General features: G+C 46.7%; 2 protein-coding genes across 2 annotated transcripts in view; both read right to left on the bottom strand.

Annotated features, from left to right (window-relative positions):
• Positions 1–18,717, bottom strand: part of TRIM14 (tripartite motif containing 14) — a 30,097-nt gene extending 11,380 nt beyond the window's left edge. The window contains 6 exon segments of the mRNA XM_082468810.1: positions 14–176; positions 4,160–4,393; positions 10,763–10,816; positions 10,818–10,905; positions 10,907–10,974; positions 13,583–18,717. Of these exon segments, the coding sequence (XP_082324936.1) occupies positions 14–176; positions 4,160–4,393; positions 10,763–10,816; positions 10,818–10,905; positions 10,907–10,974; positions 13,583–13,798 (823 nt within the window). The 5' untranslated portion in view covers positions 13,799–18,717.
• CORO2A (coronin 2A) overlaps positions 18,685–19,421 on the bottom strand; it is a 57,249-nt gene continuing 56,512 nt past the window's right edge. Inside the window, 2 exon segments of the mRNA XM_082468681.1 lie at positions 18,685–18,930; positions 18,932–19,030. Coding sequence (XP_082324807.1) covers positions 18,898–18,930; positions 18,932–19,030 — 132 coding nt within the window. The 3' untranslated portion in view covers positions 18,685–18,897.

Raw genomic sequence — 19,421 nt, 5'->3', positions numbered from 1 at the left:
CACGGTGACTTACTCGCCTTAAGGCAGACGTCCAGTGGCGTCTGTAGCGGGCTCTGCATGGCTTCCACAAGGCCCTTAAAGAAGCTCCTGACGGGCTCAAAGGGGTGGGGCACGGGGTGGCACGACTCCCCCAGGCTCATCTGCTGCTGCATCTGCTGCTCAGCGGCCGTGCACGCGCGAGGGCACGTGGGGCTCGGGGTGGCTTGGAGCCACGTCCCAGCCTCCACCACTGTGCCCAGGAACAAACCCAGCCAGCGAGCACTGGCCCCACCTGGCCGTGGCACCTGCTGCCAGCCCAGGCCCTGCCCCTGGGAGCAGAGCCCCGAGGACCGCAGCCATGGCAGTCCCTCCCCTCCCCCGCCTCGAGGAAGGAGACAAGCTAACTGCCCCTGCCCTGAAGTTGCTCACCACCTCGAAAGAGACCCCCGAAGCTTTACAGACACTGTGACAGAGGTCGGCCTGAGGTACAGGGGACGAAAAGAGCGAGGGGCCAGTTTTCCTGGGGAAGGCGCTCCTGAGGCATGTCCAAAGCGGGGGAATGGGAAACCATATCCCAAAAGGGAAGCCAAAGACTCTGGAAGCTCAGCTGGAATGCTGACCAAGGGGGTGTGCCCACCACAGTGGGGCCTGTCCTGTTTTCTGCCTGCACAGCACCTTTTAGATACCCTTCCTGTGTTAAGTGTGGCTTTGCTAAGTAGAATCAAGAAAACTGTCCCCCCCCAAAAAAAAAGAAAACTGTCCCAGCCCCCTTTGCACCCATGGTGTAGGCATGTGATGAGGCATCTCCACTCCAAGACTTGGATGTGGAAGTGAGGGTGGGCTGGTGACAGTGGCATGTAGCTGTCAGGGACAGCAGTAGTGGAGGTTCCAGGGGGTGTGCTCTGGGTCAGTGGTGTGAGCTGTGACATCTTGCCCAGTGGAGAAGGGTGGGTCTACACTGGAGCAAGTCTGTGCCATGGCCTTGACTTCACTCCTGTGGCCTGGTCTTCATCATGACTTTCTGGCCTTCCTGGAGATCAGATGTGCTGCCTAATACTCTTTCATAAACTCCTTTCTTGCTTAAAACAGTTACAGTGGATTCTCTTGTTTGCACCTAAGATCCCTGTCTGCACCTTCTGGAGGGTTGTCCTCAAGGATTTAGAAGACAGCAGATTGCCTTAGGAGAGCAGGCCCTGGCTGGTGGGCGGTGCTGCCCAAGATGGGAGGGGCGGGTGGATGCCTCAGGAGGGAGGGAAGGTGGCCCAACGCTTGGCAGGAAGGATGCTGGGCCTTGGGAGGGGCTGAGGGACGGTCTCCAAGCCCTGTCTACCTAGGAAGCTGCAGGTCTAGAGCCCATCCTCATTTGGGTGGGAAGAAGGTAATTTGTGGAGAAAGAGGGCTAAGGTCACACTCAGAGGGCTGGCCAGGGAGTCAGAGCACTAGCAGGGAGGGCAGGGAGCAGCTCCGGGGTGGCCCAGAGGGCAGATGGGTGGGGTGGGACTGGGGAAGGGGATGAAGGACAAATGCGACCACCTGGTAACCCCAAACTCCAGCATCTAGCACAGGGCCTGACACATAGGAGGTTCTCGATAAATGTTCACGATGCAATAAATGAATGAATGAAACTGAGCACATCTACTTCTTGCCTTTGCAGACTCAGGGAACGGCCACATAACCACCCATCTCTCAAGCCAGAAACCAGCTGTCATCTTGGATTCCCCCAATCACCAATCCTGTCACATCTATCAAACTCGCCTGCTTCTCCCCATCCCCACTGCCCCTTCACTGGTCCAGCCCACCATCATCTCTCTCCTGGATACTGTGGTCTCCTCCCAACTTTCCTTCCAGGCTCCATTCCTGCCTGTCCAGTCCATCCTCCAGCCTGTCACTAAAGTGACCTTTCTAAAGCATTAATCTGACTGTGTCATTCCTCGTTGCAAAACACTCCCCTGGCCCCCATTCTCTTTACAGGACAAAGTCTAAACTTCATGACCAGGCATATAAGACCCTTCATCAAGTAAACCTGGCATCCCTACATCTCCCAACACGCCCCCCTCCCTTGTACCCTTGCCCCGCCTCCAGTCAGGCTGAACCCTGGCAGTTCTCCAGCCTGCCAAGCTGTCACACGCACATGCTTCCTTTCTGCCTGGGATGTCCTCCCTGCTTTTTCCCTCTGTATATACCCAGTGAGCTCCTCCTTATTCTCCCATACCAGCTCCACTGTCACCTCCCCCTGGAAGCCTTCCCTGATTCCCCATATAGAGTTGGACTATTCTTGGACACACTTTTGCTAGTTCACTTAGCTGTGCTGTGTTGTGAATAACTTTCTGAGCATGTCTCCCCACCCATGAGCTCCTAATGTGAAGCAGAAGCCTGTTGCAATCAGGTTGCTCAGTGTATATTTGATGAAAAAAATGAGTGAACAAATGGAAGGAACGATGAATGATGCAAATCAGTAGCTTGGGCACCAGAGAATTTAAAAAAAAAAAAAAAAAAAAAAAGATGAGAAAGCCCTGAAACTGTATCTATGATGGAAGAATAGCATTCTTCTCCATGGAAGCATCCCTTTGCATTAGATATTCCTAAAATGTACCATTATTTTAAAAGAAAAAAAATGTGCCCCCCTGTGCGTCTTGCCTCTCTTAAAGTACAACGTCTAAAGTGCCTAGGAGGGGCTTCCCTGGTGGCGCAGTGGTTGAGAATCTGCCTGCCAATGCAGGGGACACGGGTTCGAGCCCTGGTCTGGGAGGATCCCACATGCCACGGAGTGACTAGGCCCGTGAGCCACAACTACTGAGCCTGCGCATCTGGAGCCTGTGCTCCGCAACAAGAGAGGCCGCAATAGTGAGAGGCCCACGCACTGCGATGAAGAGTGGCCCTCACTTGCCACAACTAGAGAAAGCCCTCGCACAGAAACAAAGACCCAACACAGCCATAAATAAATAAATAAAATTTTAAATAAATAAATAAATAAATAAAGTGCCTAGGAGAGCACCTCACCCAGAATATTTTGTTAGGTTTTTTTTGTTGTGGTTGTTATTTAACAATGAGACACAGGTTGAATTGACCAAGGCCACATAAAGGCACAAGAGTGGAAATAGCCTCCAGGGACTGACTTGACTAGTTTTGTACTGACTTATTTGTCTTATCTTGCAGCCAGAGCCCATGCTAATCTGTGGTTCAACTCAGTGCCATCTTTACTTAGTTGTACCTTGCTTCATCCCACAAACCTTTAAAGCATCTTACAAAAGTTATCTAATGCTGCAAGATTTTCCTTTACAGTGAGAAAAATGAAGCCAAGAGAAAACCAAGATAAGACTGTAAGCTGGAAGCCAGAGTGAGATGAGGCATAAACTGTATGCCACAGTCTCATCCCAGCTATTTGAAACATATTTGGCTCTGAGCTTCCCAGAAGCTATGTCAAAGAAAGAAAGAGGAAGAGTTAGATGACTAGAAAAGCAATCCAAGTGCACAGATGACTGCACAGGAGTACTGACATGAGAGAGGAGTTTCTCCCATGGTTCCCTGAAGACGGGAATGTGACCCTCAACAACATGCTTTCACTAAGTGTAGTAGTGAATATTATAGGGGCTAGTTTTTAGATTCTCCTTCAGTACAAGATAATAGCCTCCAACAGAGCCCACTGGCCAAGGAGTCCCGTCCTTCTCTCCCCTTTGAGCAAACTGTGACTCCACTCTTGAAGTCTGCTTAGTAGTTTTGCAAGGGTGCCTGCCTTTCCAGGAGTGATGTTTCCATTAAGACTGTACCGTCAGAGGACTGGGCAGAGTGATGCCTTGTGGCTTTAGAGTCAGACAGACCTGATCCCAGATCTGCCACCTACCAGCTGTATAACCTTGGATGAGTCCCTTCATCTCCTTGAGCCTCCATTTCTCATTAGTAAAATGGGGTGAGAATATCCAATTTGCAGAGTTGTAGTAAATATTAGAGCTAAGATACCTGAGGTGCTTGGAACACAGAGGCCCTCAAAAATGGTGGCTGTTCGTGTCATTTAATTAGTCCAAGATGTATATTATCTTCCTAACAATGTAATCAGTCTACCTGCTGACAAGGCAGTTCTCTGTGTATTTACTCAGTGTGTGAATACTGTGTTCAGTGCCACATTAACCAAGATGAAATGTGGTGGCCGGTGGCCGCTGTGAGGGCAGAAACCCAGCATTACTTGCAGCAGCTGTAGAGGACTGGGTTCCTGGCTGATATTCCAGACCCTGTTGGAGAGATTGTTCATGACATCCATTTGCTCCCCACAAGACTCGATTTGCTCCCTGTATGCCTGCAGGGCAAGCTGCATGTTTTTCTCAATGAATTTCTTGGTCAGAGCTTCCTCTTCATCAAGTAGTAATCTGAGTTCAGTAAATTTCCTTGTCAGCCAGGTTTTACTTGACTCTGCATGAGCCTAAAGAAAAACCCAAACAATACAAAACCAGATGCAGATGATATGATTGCCAACCAGGAAATCCAAAATTATCAACATGAAAAAAATTATTATAACTTCTAAAAAATGAGTTCAGCACTTATAAAAAGCTTTCCTAAGTACCAGCTATAACCAATTGGAAAATGAATGGAGAAATAAAGATCATCCTTAAAACAGTAGAAAAAAAATAGCAAAATATTTAAAACTAGACCTAACAAAAACTGTAAGGGCCTAGATAAAGAAAAGCATAAAATTGTACTGAAAGACATAAAATAATCTGAATGCATGGAAGAAAAACCATATCCCTGGCTGGGAAGATTGAATACTATAAAGATGCCATTTGTCTCCAAATTAGTCTATAAATTGGATGCAATCCCAATCAAAGTCTTAACATACAGATTAACCGAATGTTAAATTACCATGGGGGAGAATAAGCACAGGAAAAGCCAAAAATTTCTTTTAAAGCATCAATGAAAGGGAATTCCCTGGCGGTCCCGTGGTTAGGACGCCAGGCTTTCACTGCTGAGGGCACTGGCTTGATTCCTGGTCGGAGAACTAAGATCCTGCAAGCTGTGTGGCATGGCCAAAAAAAACCATCAATGAACGATGAGCTGCCTTATTAGATATCAGAACAAACTGTAAAGGTACAGGGTTTAAAACTATGTGGCTTAGGCATAGACAAAAAGATCAAGAGCAAAGAATAGCTTAGAAAAGTATGTATATACATATATATAATTAATATAATTATATATATAATTCAACAAATGGTATTGGTACAGCATGCAATTAATCATGTATTTAAAAAAAAACTAAGTTAGATCCTTATCTTATTCTGTATACAAAAATAAATTCAGACAGAACCCCACCTATGAAGTACTCTTGTGAAAAATGTGAATGTGAATCTGATTAAGCCTCTAGATCTAACTTAAAGATACAATTTAGAAGACACATAGAGGACAGAGGAGCATGTTAACCATCAACTTAAAAAACTATATCAACCCATCGCATTTTGAAAACTTTATTTCACTCCTAATTCAAATAAACAAATAAAATGTGACGTTTATAAGACAATTGGGAATGTGACTACTGGTTGGATATTTGACAATATTAAGGAACCACTGTTAATTTTCATAGGTGTGATGATGATACTATGGTTATATATTTTAAAAAATGAGTACTTATCTTATAGAGGTAATATGCTCAGAGTTTTACAGATGAAATGGTATGTCTGCGATTTGCTTCAAAACACGTATGTATGCTTGAGGTTTTCCACGATAAAAGCTAAACAAACAAACAATTCTAAATAGATCAAAGCACTATACATTAAAAAAATAATAAACCTACTAGAATAAATTACAAAACAATTTTATTTTTAAAAATTTGAGAAGGGAAGACCTCTGTAAGAGGAACCCAAAACTCAGAGTCATGACAGGTTGGACTACATAAAAAAAGAAACTCTTCCCGAGGGGTAAGGCACTGTAAACAAAGCCACATGACAAGTAACAAACTACACAGGCTTACTATCCATAACATATAGTGAAAAAAGAAATCATTCAATTTAAAAATGGACCAGAGATATGCAAATGCCAATAGACGTATGAAGAGGTGCCTCAGCGTCCCAAACAATCAAGGAAGTGAGCAGCATAATTAGAAAAAAAAAAAAAAAAATATATATATATATATATATATATATATTGGCCATCAGACTGGAAGAATGCTAACTGATGGATAATACCAAGAGTCCATAAGGGTGTGTGGAATAGGCACTTACATACACTGCAGGTGGTAGTGTCCATTAGTATTGCATTTTTAGAGGGTGATATGATAAAATCAAAATTTAAAATGCTTAAATCCTTTGATGCAGCAGCTCCTCTTGCAGGAATTGATCCTAGAAAATGTTTTCACATGTGCACAAAGATTTGTGTACCAAGAAGCTCACTATAGCATTGTTGGAGATAGAGAAAAGTTGGACAAAATTGTCAACATGGGAAGTATATATATATGTTCATTGTAGAAACCATGCTGCATTCATACAATGAAATAATAATATTCAGTGATTAAAACGAATGCAGTGTTCTGACACATGCTATAATATGGATGAACCTTGAAGACATGATGCTAAATTAAATAAGCCAGACAGAGAAGGACAAATATTGTATGATTCCACTTATATGAAATATCTAGAGTAGGCAAATTCATAGAGACAGGAAGTAGATTAGAGGTTACCAGGAGCTGGTGGGAGGGGAATGGGAAGTAATTGCTTAATGATTACAGAGTTTATATTTAGGGTAATGAAAAACTTTTGGAAAGAGTGCTGATGGTTGTACAACACTGTGAATGTAATTAATGCCACTGAATTATATGCTTAAAAATGGTTAAAATGGTAACTTTTATGTTACGTGTATTTTGCCACACACACACACACACACACACGCACACACACACACCCCCAAAGAATGCAGTGGACCTATATGTCCTGTCGTGGAAAGCTCTTCAAGACACTGTGTGAAAAAGGGCAAGTTGTAGAATAATACATATAGGATGATCCCATTTATGTAAAAGATAACAAAATTAAAAGTGTACATGTATATATGCATCTGCATGTTTGCAAGTGCATTTAAAATGTCTGGAGACTTCCCTGGTGGCACAGTGGATAAGAATCCGCCTGTCAAAAAAAAAAAAAAAAGAATCCGCCTGTCAGTTCAGGGGACATGGGTTCGAGCCCTGGTCCGGGAAGATCCCACATGCCGTGGAGCATCTAAGCCTGTGCGCCACAACTACTGAGCCTGTGCTCTGAAGCCCGTGAGCCACAACTACTGAGCCCACGTGCCACAACTACTGAAGCCCACGTGCCACAACTACTGAAGCCCACGCGCCTAGAGCCTGTGCTCTGCAACAAGAGAAGCCACCACAATGAGAAGCCCGCGCACCGCAACGAAGAGTAGCCCCCGCTCACCGCAACTAGAGAAAGCCCGCATGGAGCAAGAAGACCCAACACAGCCAAAATAAATAAATTAATCAAAATTTTTAAAAAATAAAATGTCTGTTAGTTTGGTCATGTTTGGGAAGAGGTGTGGGATTGGGGAGATGGTCAAGAGGGACTCTCACTCTGTACTTTCCATAGCTGTACACTGTATTCTAATAAACTATTTAAATTTTAAAAACTGAGATGCGTTCATGTATTACTAGTACAATTAAAAAATAAAATCATAACAACAAAAAAATCAGGCCGGCTTCTTTCCTCAGCCCAAATGTCTGTACAGCCCACACAGCAGAAAGATCCTTGGTACCCAGGCAGGCATGGGGGTGGGCAGGCTCCCCTGTGTGCCATGTTCTCTCCTTAGTGGGGCAGGAATGTGTGGTTTGGCAGGATCTACGGGATGGGCTCCCAAAGTCTGTGTTTCCTGTGCAATGTTCTAGGCAGTGGTGAGGCTCTGAGTTTAGAGCCTCATATTGATTAAATTGGCTTTGGGCTAGCTTGGGAATTAGTCCACACTTACAACATGGTTTCTATGAGTCAGTGAGCCTGGACAGAAATATATCTTTGTTGAATGACTAAACGAAGGAAAGAGAATGTGTTCTAAACGCTTGATTTATCCACACATTTTGGAGGCAACATATGTACACGGAGGACCTTCCTACAGAAACCGAGAGCAAATATCTTCCCCCAACCAACTGGGCTCCAAGCAGTTTCTACAGATCCACTTTTTAAAGAAGAATATACAAAATAAGTTTAATGACACTACACATTGTTATAAATCTCAGCATAGAAAACTTAAGTATAGGCAAGATGAGGCTGATTATGCAATATGGTAAAAAAAAAAAAAAAAGACTGAGAGAGAGAATTCTGGAAATGAAACAAGGAAGTACACTGTCCGGTTTGGGCCACATTGGTTCAAAGTGAACTAATATATATCTATATATATATCATGTATTTATATACTCTTTTGTTGTTGTTCACAAAAGTATCAAAAGCTCACTGTGGAAAATTTGGAAGATTTGAAAGAAGACTATAACCACTCTGCTATATTGTCAACTCATCCCAGTTTGAGTAAAAAGTTAGGGCGGCAGGCAAGAGTTGATTTTCCCTACACCTGGCATGTATGAGCCCGCTGAAGAGCCATGATGGGGAAGCAAACAGCCTATTAACAAGGATGTCAGAGAAAAATCATTTAATGGGTGTTGGCTGGGGATTCACGATCAAGTCCTTCTTGATTGCTCTCTGGAAAGGCGTGGATGGGTAGGCCTGGCTGTTGGCTTCTGAACAGCAGATGTTTGACATTTATGAACTTTACTGGTTTTAATTTGTTTACCAAGCTGTTTTATGGATTAATTTTCAGGCAAATGGCCTTTTCCCTAGTACTGCCTCTGAGTAAGCAAGGTTGCCCCAGACCTTTCTGCCACAACTACGCCTGCCAGAGTTCAGCAGAACGCACCAGACTCCCTACAAACGTCTGTGCCTATTGAGCCAGGCGACTCACTTCTAGGAACGTGTCCCAAAGAAAATAAATCAAGGTGCCAAATATCACTGCAGCGTTGTTTTACATGAGTGAAAGCCTGGAAGTGATCTAAATGTTCAACATTAGGAAAATGGCTTCATGAATCGTGGTCGATCCATATAATGGAATATACAGCCTCTAATACTGACATTGATAAAGAACTTTTAATGACATAGGGAAGGGTTAGGGTCTTCAACAAACAACCACAAAACCCCCCATATGTAAAATGACATATAGTTTTGGTCAAAAAGGGAGAAGGAGCTGACATGGAAATCCCCCTTCCTACTTCAAACACATGGAAATGCTGATAAAATGAGCAAATTTTAAAATTACGTGATCAAGCTGAAAAAAAAAAAACAAAACCCAAAAAACCAACCCACAATCAAACAAACAACAACAAAAAAAGGGAAATCCTTGGGTGCCAAAAACAAAGAGGGAACTTGGCATCAGAACCATGGGCGGGAGCTGAGTGAGGGACCCGGGTGGGGTGGAGGTGGAGGGGCGTATGAGAGCCACACCATGCTGGGGCCGGGTCATCTAGGAGGGTGCCCTGGGCACCTGGCGTCCTGGGAGTGGGAAGGGGGCCACCTGACCCGCATCAAACCAGATTCACAGAGAGCCGCTCCATCCATGAACTAGGCACCAGTAAAAGTCCACCCACTGGCCTAGGGGAAGGGCAAGGAATTTTGTCATCCATCCAGGGTCATGCACTACTTTTGCAACTTCCTATAAATCTGTAATTACTTCAAAATAAAGTTTAAAAGTTGGGGAAAAGCTTCAAAGAAAGAAAACCATTCCTTAGATTAAGCTGAAACCTGCCCCCTTAGACTTTCCACACGGATCCTAACTCTTTCCTCGGGGACCCCCAAACCATATCTGCTCAGAGATTTACAGACAGTGAGACTGTGCCCTGACTCTGTTCTTCTGGCTGAACAGCCCAAAGCACCTCTGCCATCCCCTCAGGTGTGCCAACTTTCAGTTCCCAAATCCTTTTGAACTGATGTAGTTGCCTATACCCAGAGTCCTGCTCTTGAAGATACGACATGATTAATAATTAACCCAGGGCCACAGGTGTAAACCACAACTGTGCCCAGCAAACTGGGGCATGCTGTCACCCGAACGATAATGGATGCTGGGCAAACAGGGGGCCAACTCTGTGGCCTGGTCTGGGTGCCAGCTACTCCTGTGGTTGTCAGAGCCAATCTCCCTGCCTGACTTGGGGTGGCCAGTCCGGGGTTCACAGAGCCCTCAGTGAGACAGGCCCTGGGAGGGCAACCCACTCCAGCCCTCACTTTGAGGCGGTGGCAGCTGAGGCTGAGAAGGGAAGCGATTGGCCAAGTTCACCTAAAACGCTCCTAAAGAGCCACACCATTCTCACAGTCAAAACAGCAGCTGGGATAATGTCGGCCCCAGCTTCTCACTTAAAACCCACAAAAGAATCCACTTAAATAAACAGTGTTATGCAAGGAGAAGCCTGAAGAAAGTACATATTTATGGAATACATTTATACCTATTCACTTTCTTTCAACAGTGAAACCTAAAGAGCGATTTGTGTGTTCCTTACCTTGTATTTTGCTTTGCTTAAGGCAATTTGGGGTGCGGGGGATGGAGGACTAGTCTGCCCAAGAGAATGGCTTTGGCCATGGCGGGAGAAAAGGCCGTTCCTCCATTTTGTCAGGCATTATGGGACAAGGCTAGGGCGCTGGGCAGAGGCAGATTCACCACAAAGCTAATGAAACAGGAGCCCCAGGTCCCTCCCTGGCATGGCCCCTTCATGGTCTTGCAACTAATCTTGTGTTCTTTTTCTCCAAAAGGGTCCCCTAAATTACAGAAGCCCCAGGCCTCACCAAACCTGACCTGCCCCTTTGAGGCTGGTTTTCATTTTCCCTTGGCTCCATACTGGGGAGAACTGTGTGTCCAAGGGCAAAGGTGGACATCTCATCTAGAATAAGGAAGAATCCCCCACTTGCCTTGAGCTTCTCAGCAGCATCTTGTCTGGGTTATGTTGCCAACTTGCTGCTGCTTCTTGGTTGTCAAATTCTTTAAACATTCTTGGGTGAGTTTCTGTATGTGAAAGCATTAGGAGAGAAGTCTTAATGTTGTCAGTTTTGAGATAACAAGTCACCACAGGGGTCATGTCCTCTCACTCCTGTATTTTTTTTCAGCTGAGCTGAGACTCAGAAGGTGAGCTGACTTGCCCAAAGTCATGAGGCAAATTGGAAGATGAGCTGGAACTAGGGCCACTCTGATCCTCAGAGGCCCACATGAGGTATTCTCCAAACCTCAAGGTGCCCCCTTTTTTTCTAGGATAGTCCTGCTTGTGACCTGCTTTTCCAGGCCCTCAAATAGGACTTTAGGGAAGCAGCTTGGGGTCAGGGGAAGAGCCTTCACTTCTAGAGTGAATACTGAGTACCTATAATGTGCTGGGGCCTGTTCTGGGAGCTGCCCTCATGGAACTTGCATCCAGGCTTGGTCTGTGGTCCTCTGGCCTGGGTTGGGGTTCAGAGGACCTGCATGTGTAAGAGGTCCCCTCTCCCACCTAAGATGGCTCCCTTCCTTATCTCTGCTTTTTGCAACTGCCATTTCTCCAAAGGCCTTACCTCCATCTTACCTTCTTATGGCTCACCTTACACTCAGCTGCTGGACCAACTGGGAGCTTCCTGAGGGCAGGTCTGCTCCATCCTTGGCTCCCGCTCCCCCATAGGGACCAGGGGGTGACCCAGAAGTGTTTGCTGAATTGAACAGAATTACCAGGGGCTGCCAAATTCAAGTGGAGAGCTGGAGCAAGTCATGAGCCTAAGCCCCAGAGTCAGATGGGACCTCCTAGGTCTGAGTCCCAGCTCTCCTTCCACATGACCTGGGCAAGTGACCTCACCTTTCTAAACCTCGGTTTCCTCAGCTACACAAAAGGGGACACCCCTACAGAGTTGCTGTAAAGAATAAGAAGTACACAAAGTGCTTGGTATAGTGCTTGGCACACAGTAAGTGCTCAACAGACGTAGCTTGTATCGTTATTTTAATATCCAACAAGCATTTGCTACGGTGTGCACAGTTTTATTCTAGCTGGGGGGCTGGGAGTGAGTGGGGGGGCTGGGAACACAATAGTAACCCAAATATGAGCTATAGCCTCAACTTCCAGGAGTACATCCATACCCCACTGTGATTTCTAAGCCTTCAAGTCCAGCTCCTGCCTATCAGCCAAGGATAACTCAGCTTCCTGGTGCTTGAAACCTCCAGTCACAGGGTGCTTCTCCTGTCTAGGTACCTGGTGAAACCCCACTTATTTTTCACCGCCAGTTCCAATGGCTCCTCCTCCAGGAAGTCTTGCTGGGCTTCCTGTACCTGGTTCACATTGTCCTCTCTTTGGCTCCCACTGACCACTGCCTCAGACTCTCCAATTACAGTACTTATCATACTGTGTTGTCACTGTTTGTTCTTCCCCCACTAGCAAAGGAACTTCTCCAGGTCAGGGAAGAATTGGTCTATTCCTTGACTCATGGCACCAGGTATGAGTTGAATGGATGTCTAATGAATGAATGAATGGGCGGATGGATGATGCATGAACAGACAGGTGAGTGGGTGGGTGTGTGGATGCAAAAGGGGTAGGTGGGTAGACCTGCCTACTAAAAGCTATATCTCTGAAAGCAGCCTTGTTAACTTTGAAAACAGCATTTTGAGGAACAAAATTATTATTATAACCATTTTATAGATAAGAAGAAGAAGATCTTGGAGGCAGAGGCAGGCCTTGAATCCTGGACTCCACCTGCTAGATTGGCCCCCACGTGGCCCATTCTCACAGTGGAGCTCCAAGGTTGTCACCATGATGGTGTTAAGTCATGCTGTGCAGGGGATAGGTCATTGTGGGGCTGGATTAACCACAGTCGACTTCTTTAAGGTGGAAGTGGTAGAATCAACATCTGTCTGTGACAGGAGGGCCTGCCTAGCCCAGAGAGGTTGGAGGGGTCTGACTAGAGTCACTGGACAAGTTGGCCACAAGGTTGGGACAAGAGTCCAGAGTGCCCTTTCACTATTAGGAATAAGCATGGGTGAGAGCTCCACGGTGAGAAAGGGCCCGTGGGAGGCAGTCCTGGGTTCAAGGCTCTCCTCGGCCTCCAGAACCCTCCTCTCCTTGTCCACGAAGCGTCTGGCCTAGCTCTCACCAGGCTGTTATGAGCGTGGAATGGAGCGGGTATGGAGGGGGAGGGGCAGAACGGCGTAGGCAGAGGGCCTTTGTGTCCGCTCCCAGGGCGATCAGGCGGTCCGCAGTCCCTCTCTGAATTCCAGGAGGGAAAACCAGAGGAGGTGTTTGTGTGGCTTTCCGGAAACACAGATGTTTTCGAAGCGGGAGGGATTTTTTCGTCTTTGTTAAAAGGCAGAATTTCTTCCGGCCCAAAGGCAGTGTGGTGGACCCGCCTTGGTGGATGAGGTCCGGGATATCCGGTGCCGGCCGGGGCGCCCAAGTTCTCATTCCCAAACCCACCTCTTCTTATGCTTAAATGATGGCCTTGCCTTTCCTTGGGCTTCAGTTTCTTTTTCTGAACAACAACAGGTCGGCCTCCTAGATGGTCTCTGGACCGCCTTGGGGATCCTGGTCCCAACCGGGAACTGTCAGTGGGACCCAGTACGCCCCTCCCCGCCCGTTGCTCCCGGGCTCCCGCCCCCGCGTCCCCACCTGCGCGCGCGCCGCCTCCTCCAGCGCCAGACCAACCGGGTGGCCGCGGTGCGAGCCCAGCACCCGGTAAAGCGCGCACATGCAGCGGCGGCAGCGGCGACCGAAGAGCTCAGCCACGCGGTCGCCGTGCTCCGGGCTGCGCCAGCCGCGCGCGTCTTCGGGCTCCGCTGGGCCCAGCCCCCCAGGAGTCCCACTTGGCGCCGCCGCGCCCGCCATTCACCCCCAAGTTTGGGGGCGCCGCGCAGAGAGGGGCCGGCAGGGAAATCGAAACCTGGGCGGTGGGGCGGGGCGCTCAGGGCCGTCCCACTTCCGGCAGGGAAAGACAGATACATGGCAGGGCGCCCCCGGCAGGCTAGGGCGCAGCCGCAGCATCATCACCCTGCGGACAGCACGGTGCTCTCCCGCCCATCTTCCCGGGCAGTGAATGCTCAGGCCTGGTCTCCCGGCTCTGTGTCTAGCCCAGAGGCGGCCACAGCGCAAATGGGGGCTCACTTCGAATGGGCTAACTAACTGCAAGGAGGTGGGCTTCCCCGCTGAGTGACGCTCCTCCAGTCATGATCAGAAAACTGCAGCCCTGTGGATGGGACCAAAGTTGGCTGTGGCCTTCTGGGATGCTGTGCATTACCTAGCTTTTCATTTTCCCTTAATTCTCTCTTGCCCTATCCCCAAGAGAAATAACGATTCCCGCAATTGTGAGAAACATTCTGGAAACTCCACCTGCACCCACGCTAAAGTCTCAGCATCCACGGAATGTAAGTTGGTACAGGCATTATGGAAAACAGTATGGAGGTTCCTCAAAAAATTAAAAATAGAACTACCATATGATCCAGCAATCTTACTTCTGGGTGTATATCCAAAGAATATGAAGTCAGTATCTCAGAGCTATCTGCACTCCCATGTTCACTGCAGCATTATTTACAATAGCCAAAATATGGAAAAAACCCAAGTGTCTATCAGTGGATGAATGGATAAAGAAGATGTGGTATATGCACGTATATATAGTGAAATGTTATTCAGACTTAAAAGAGGAAATCCTGCCATTTTCTAAATGAAAGAGCCAGGAAGACATTATGCTAAGTGAAATAAGCCAGACGAAGAAAGACAAATACTGTATGATACCTAAATATGTGGGAAAAAAAAAGTCAAACTGATAGAGAGTAGAAAGGTGGTTGCAAGGGGCTGACAGAAAAGGGTAGGGTGGGGGAAAAGGGTACAAAGTTTAAGTTACAGAACCCATAAGTTCTGGGGATCTAATGTACAGCATGGTGACTATAGTTAATAATACTGTATTGTACACTTGAGATTTGTTGAGATTGGATCTCAAATGTTCTCAACCATACACAAAAAATGGTAACGATGTGAGGTAATGGATGTGTTAATCAACTAGATTGTGGTGATCATTTCACAATGTATTCATATCGTAATCATTACCACATACACCTCAAGAAATCACAAACAACATAAATATATACAATTTTTGTCAATCATACCTAAATAAAACTAGGGAAAAAAAGTCTCAGCTCCCACCTACAAAACCCTTGGCTCTTTCCGTTCCTTTTTTTTTTTTGGCCGCACCGCTCGCATGTGGACCTTCCCCTACCAGGGATCGAACCCACGCTCCCTGCAGTAGAAGCATGGAGTTTTAACCCCTGGACGACCAGGGAAGTCTGCCCTTGGCTCTTAATACTCATGATCTCTGCCCTGTCTATGCTCCACCCTTTGCTTGTTTCCAGACTATGGAACAGGTAGTTTTCTCTGCTTGGAACACTCTTTTCCCTAAATGCTCTTTGCCTTGTTTACTCCTATTTATCCTTCAGGTTTCTGCCTAAATATCATTTCCTCCAAGAAGCCTTCCTTACTTCTCCTCCAAGAGCAGCCTGAATGTCCCCTTCCTTCCAACCACGACTAAAAACTCTTTGGAGGGTAGGAACCAAGTCTTTCTTGCCTGTTTCCCAGCTTGGTTTCTGGCCCAAACAAGTGGGTATTTCCAAAAGTTCACTTTATGCCACCTTGCTTTCACGAAAGACCTACATTAGTACTTGCTTTCACTAACGGAAAGAAATCTGAAGAGGATTTTCGCTTTTATGAGAAAAGACAAAAAGTGAAAATATGTTCAGCATTTGTTTTACAGCAAGCTATTATAGAGGCATTGGTGCACCCCCTAGCACCCCAAGCAGTGGGAGTGGCACCACCAAGCTCCTTCCCCAGAAACTACACTCAGCATCTCAACATTAAGCCATCTTAGCTTTGAACTGTGCCTGTGAGCATTTGTGCTTTATCTGGACTTATTTTGTGCGTCCGTTAGCAAGTTGTGTTAAGGTAATTGCTTCTTCACTTTAGCCATTTTGGCTTACAAAAGGTTTCATAAGAACCCTCTACTTTCAGATAGCGAGGGAAACCTGTAATTGGTATTTGTGAAACAAATCAAAGAAAGCTCCATGTATTAAAATGTCTAGGAAGATGTTGTTTATTATTTTGTTACATTTTTTCCATTGCACTATTCCACATCTATTTATTTTCACTTTTTTTTTTTTTTACAAAGGTACAAGGAATTTCAGAAACAATATTAAAACAATCAAACTGTTTCAGGCACGGTTTCATATTAAAAGCATAGATTGATTTCTGACTTCCTGCTTCCCTCTATGATACAATCTCAATGACTGTAGAGCTAAGGTGGATACACCCCAAAGCTCATCTCCCAGTGCTGTCTTCATTCTCAGAAAGTTCCTGAGTCAACAGTCAGGGGGTTCCTAGGGTATGGAGTAAGGAGATGAGTACACATTCTGCTTGCCCTGAGCTTGAGGGCCCTGCAAATGCTGGGCGAGTTCCACTTCATCAGTCAAGAACAAAAATGTAATTTTAAAAAATGTCTTAAAAAAATATCTGATAAAAATTACCTATCCCTCTCCCTTGATGTGAAATAATTTAAATAATTTATTGTAGACGTAAAAAAAAAAAAAAAAGAAGGAAAAAGAAGTTTGTTCATGGATGCCTTCGTATTGTTTTTAAGCACGAGGTCTGGGTCCCTTAGGGGTGGGGAGAGCTTGAGAAGGAAGGGATGTCTCTGTGTCGAGGAGGCATGCGGGAAGCTCTCCAGACGGGCCCCACCTCCATGCCTTGCAGCCAGTGCCTTTTGGGCTTGATGATTCTTCATTCTCTGAGGTTAGGTCTTCTCTTCTGAACTTGGGGATAATAACACCTAGCTGACCCGTATTAGAGTAGAATGTGTCAGTGATTGAGGGTGGGAGTGCTTTGTAAACTGTGACAAGCTGTCCGCAAATGAGGTGGGAAAGGTAACCCCATCCAGTGGAGCTCTGCTCCCCTGACAATGCCCGGCATCTGGCCTTTGGCAAGCTTGGCAGGCCCCAGTGACTGAGTAAACCTGACAAGGAACATGGGCACCTGGTGTGTGTGGGCAAACAAGGGGACGCAGTCATGGCTGGGGGAGGGGGCAGTGGGGAGCACAGAGCCCTCACTGTGCTGCAGTCAGGGTTCCAGAGACACCCAGGACAATGCTTCTTGACTTTTTTTAGGAGCTTCCAGCATGGACTTAGAAGATAGCGTTGAAGTCCCAGATCCTGTCTGGCGCTCACTGTCCTCATCTTTACTGCAAATAGGTACAGAGGGACTAGCCCAGTGGGTCTCTGTCCTCGCTGTATTGCAGAATTACCTGGGAACTTATAAAAACATACACAAGGTCAGGCCCTACTCTGGAGATTCGGCTCCAACTGGTCTGGGGTTGGGCCTGGGTATCTGTATTTCCTGAAGGCTCCCAAGGGGATTCTAAGGTACAGCCTGGGTTGAAACCTACCAGGCTAGGTGGCCTCCTGCAGTTCCCATCTTAGCTCCAGGATCGCCCTGTGCAATGGGCAAACTCATCGTCTGCATAGCCTTGGTAAAGAGGGGCACATTTAACTTCCAACATTCCCCGTCTCTAGCTGGGTTGTTGTACTGACCACTGAGAAGGAGAGAACCTTAGAGAAAGGGCTCAGAATACAGATTCACAAAGGAGGGACACAGAAAAACTCTCAGGTCGGAAGGGAAGTCAGGGCCATCTGGTCCCGCTTCCTTGCCTAGTGCAGTCATCCTTCTCCAGAAACCCTCATGGCTGGGCGGCCATGTGGCTCTGCCGGCACACTTCCAGGCTGGGGCTCCCTAGCTCCTGGGGACCTCTTCTATTACCTTGGGCTGAAATCTGCCTACATCATCCTGGAGGAGGCAGGCTCTGTGACCTCAGGGCTTTGGTGGTGGCAGTCAGTAGCCATGGGCACCACTCTGCTGTCTGCATCCCCACATAAGGGATAGTGTCTACCCATATTCGGCTGATTCTGGTTGCAGAGAGAGACGATGGCCTCCTGTCTGTGTTCTACAATTAGGCTGAACCCTGACTTACTTCCCTGAAGTTAAACTTCCTCTGCCTCTTTGTCAATGTCTTTGGAGTTCCTGCAGCAAACCCAGATCATCGCCCTACAAGTAGTCTTCCTTAGGTCCAGGCCAAGGTTTCTTATCTCAGGTGGCAGATCCTATAGAGGGCAGCGCATTCCAGGGTCCCCCTTGTTCAGATGGAGAAAGTGAGACCAGAGAGGTAGTGACTTGCAAGAGGTCACTGAGCAAGTCAGGGGCACAGCTGAGGCCAGAACCAATGGATTCCTGCCTTGTGGGCTGAGAACTGCACATCTGCTGCATCATAAACCGCAGAAAGGCAGACCCAGGAGACCAGGAGCTCAGCCCAGCCTGGCCATGAACTCTCTGGGGACCTTGATTACTTGCCTCTCTCTGGGCCTCATTTTCCCCACCTGTAAAATAAGGAAGTTGGGCCACGTCACTGGTTTTCAAACTTCTAATATTTTTTTAGTAGGAGAATTATGTATTCCATAGAAGCTAATATATAAAACCAGAAAGAAGGGGAGCTGACTGGTAGGAATGGAGGTGGGGGGGGCATAGCCCTCCTGACTTAGCCTTCCCCCCTTGCTATGGACCACAGTTTGAAAACCACAGGAAGGTTCACCGCCTAGGACCTTCCAGCTCTAACTTTCTACAATGTTCTTCCCCTTGAGAAGTTACCGTGGACCCTTCAAAACAATTAAACAGAAGGCAAGGTATCATCTAAAAAGAGTCAATTCAGACACTGTTGTTTCAAGAAGGCAAATAGAAAATCGGCACCAGGTCCCACTGGAATCTTTCAGCGACCAAGAGTTTCATCTCTGGTAAAAAATACAGAAATAGTGGCTGTTCTCGGGGGACCTGTGGTTTGGTTCCGGACCTCTCCGTGAGCCGAGTGGTGTCCTGAGGGCGAGGAGGGCAGAGGACCCTGCTCAGAGCCTCTCTGAGTCCATCCGCAAGTTTTTTGATCTCCAATTCCAATTGTTTGGCCTGGACCTCACGCTGGGTCACCAGCTCCCGGAGCCTTCGGATCTCATCTTGTTGCCGATAGAACATCTGCAGCAGCTGGGAAAGCACAGAGCAGAGGGGAAGGTCACCTGGGTGTCCTGGGATGCAAGGGGTCAGGACACCAGCAGAAAGCATTAAACATGGCCCCTTTTTGACTCAGAAAGGTAGGTGATTACATTTACGTGGCTGAGGCCTGAGGGGACAGCATGGCATAGATCTTTTACAAAAACCTAGTTTTCTTCACCCAATAAATGAAAATCAAAAAGTCTTAACGTTTCAGACATTTTTTACCTCCTAAGATTTCCCCATGGGTGGAGCAAAGGATACTTGGCCCTGAAGTCTTGGAGAATTGGAGTTTTCACCACCGCTAAACTATGTGACCTCAGGCAGGTTACTTACCCTCTCTGAACTTCAATTTCCTCCTCTGGAAACTGGGGGTCAGAAAACT

Source organism: Balaenoptera physalus (genome assembly GCF_965194825.1).
Source record: "Balaenoptera physalus genome assembly, chromosome: 7".
Taxonomy (NCBI): Eukaryota; Metazoa; Chordata; class Mammalia; order Artiodactyla; family Balaenopteridae; genus Balaenoptera; species Balaenoptera physalus.
Note: the sequence above shows the minus strand (reverse complement) of the source record. Positions and strands in the feature narration are given on the sequence as shown.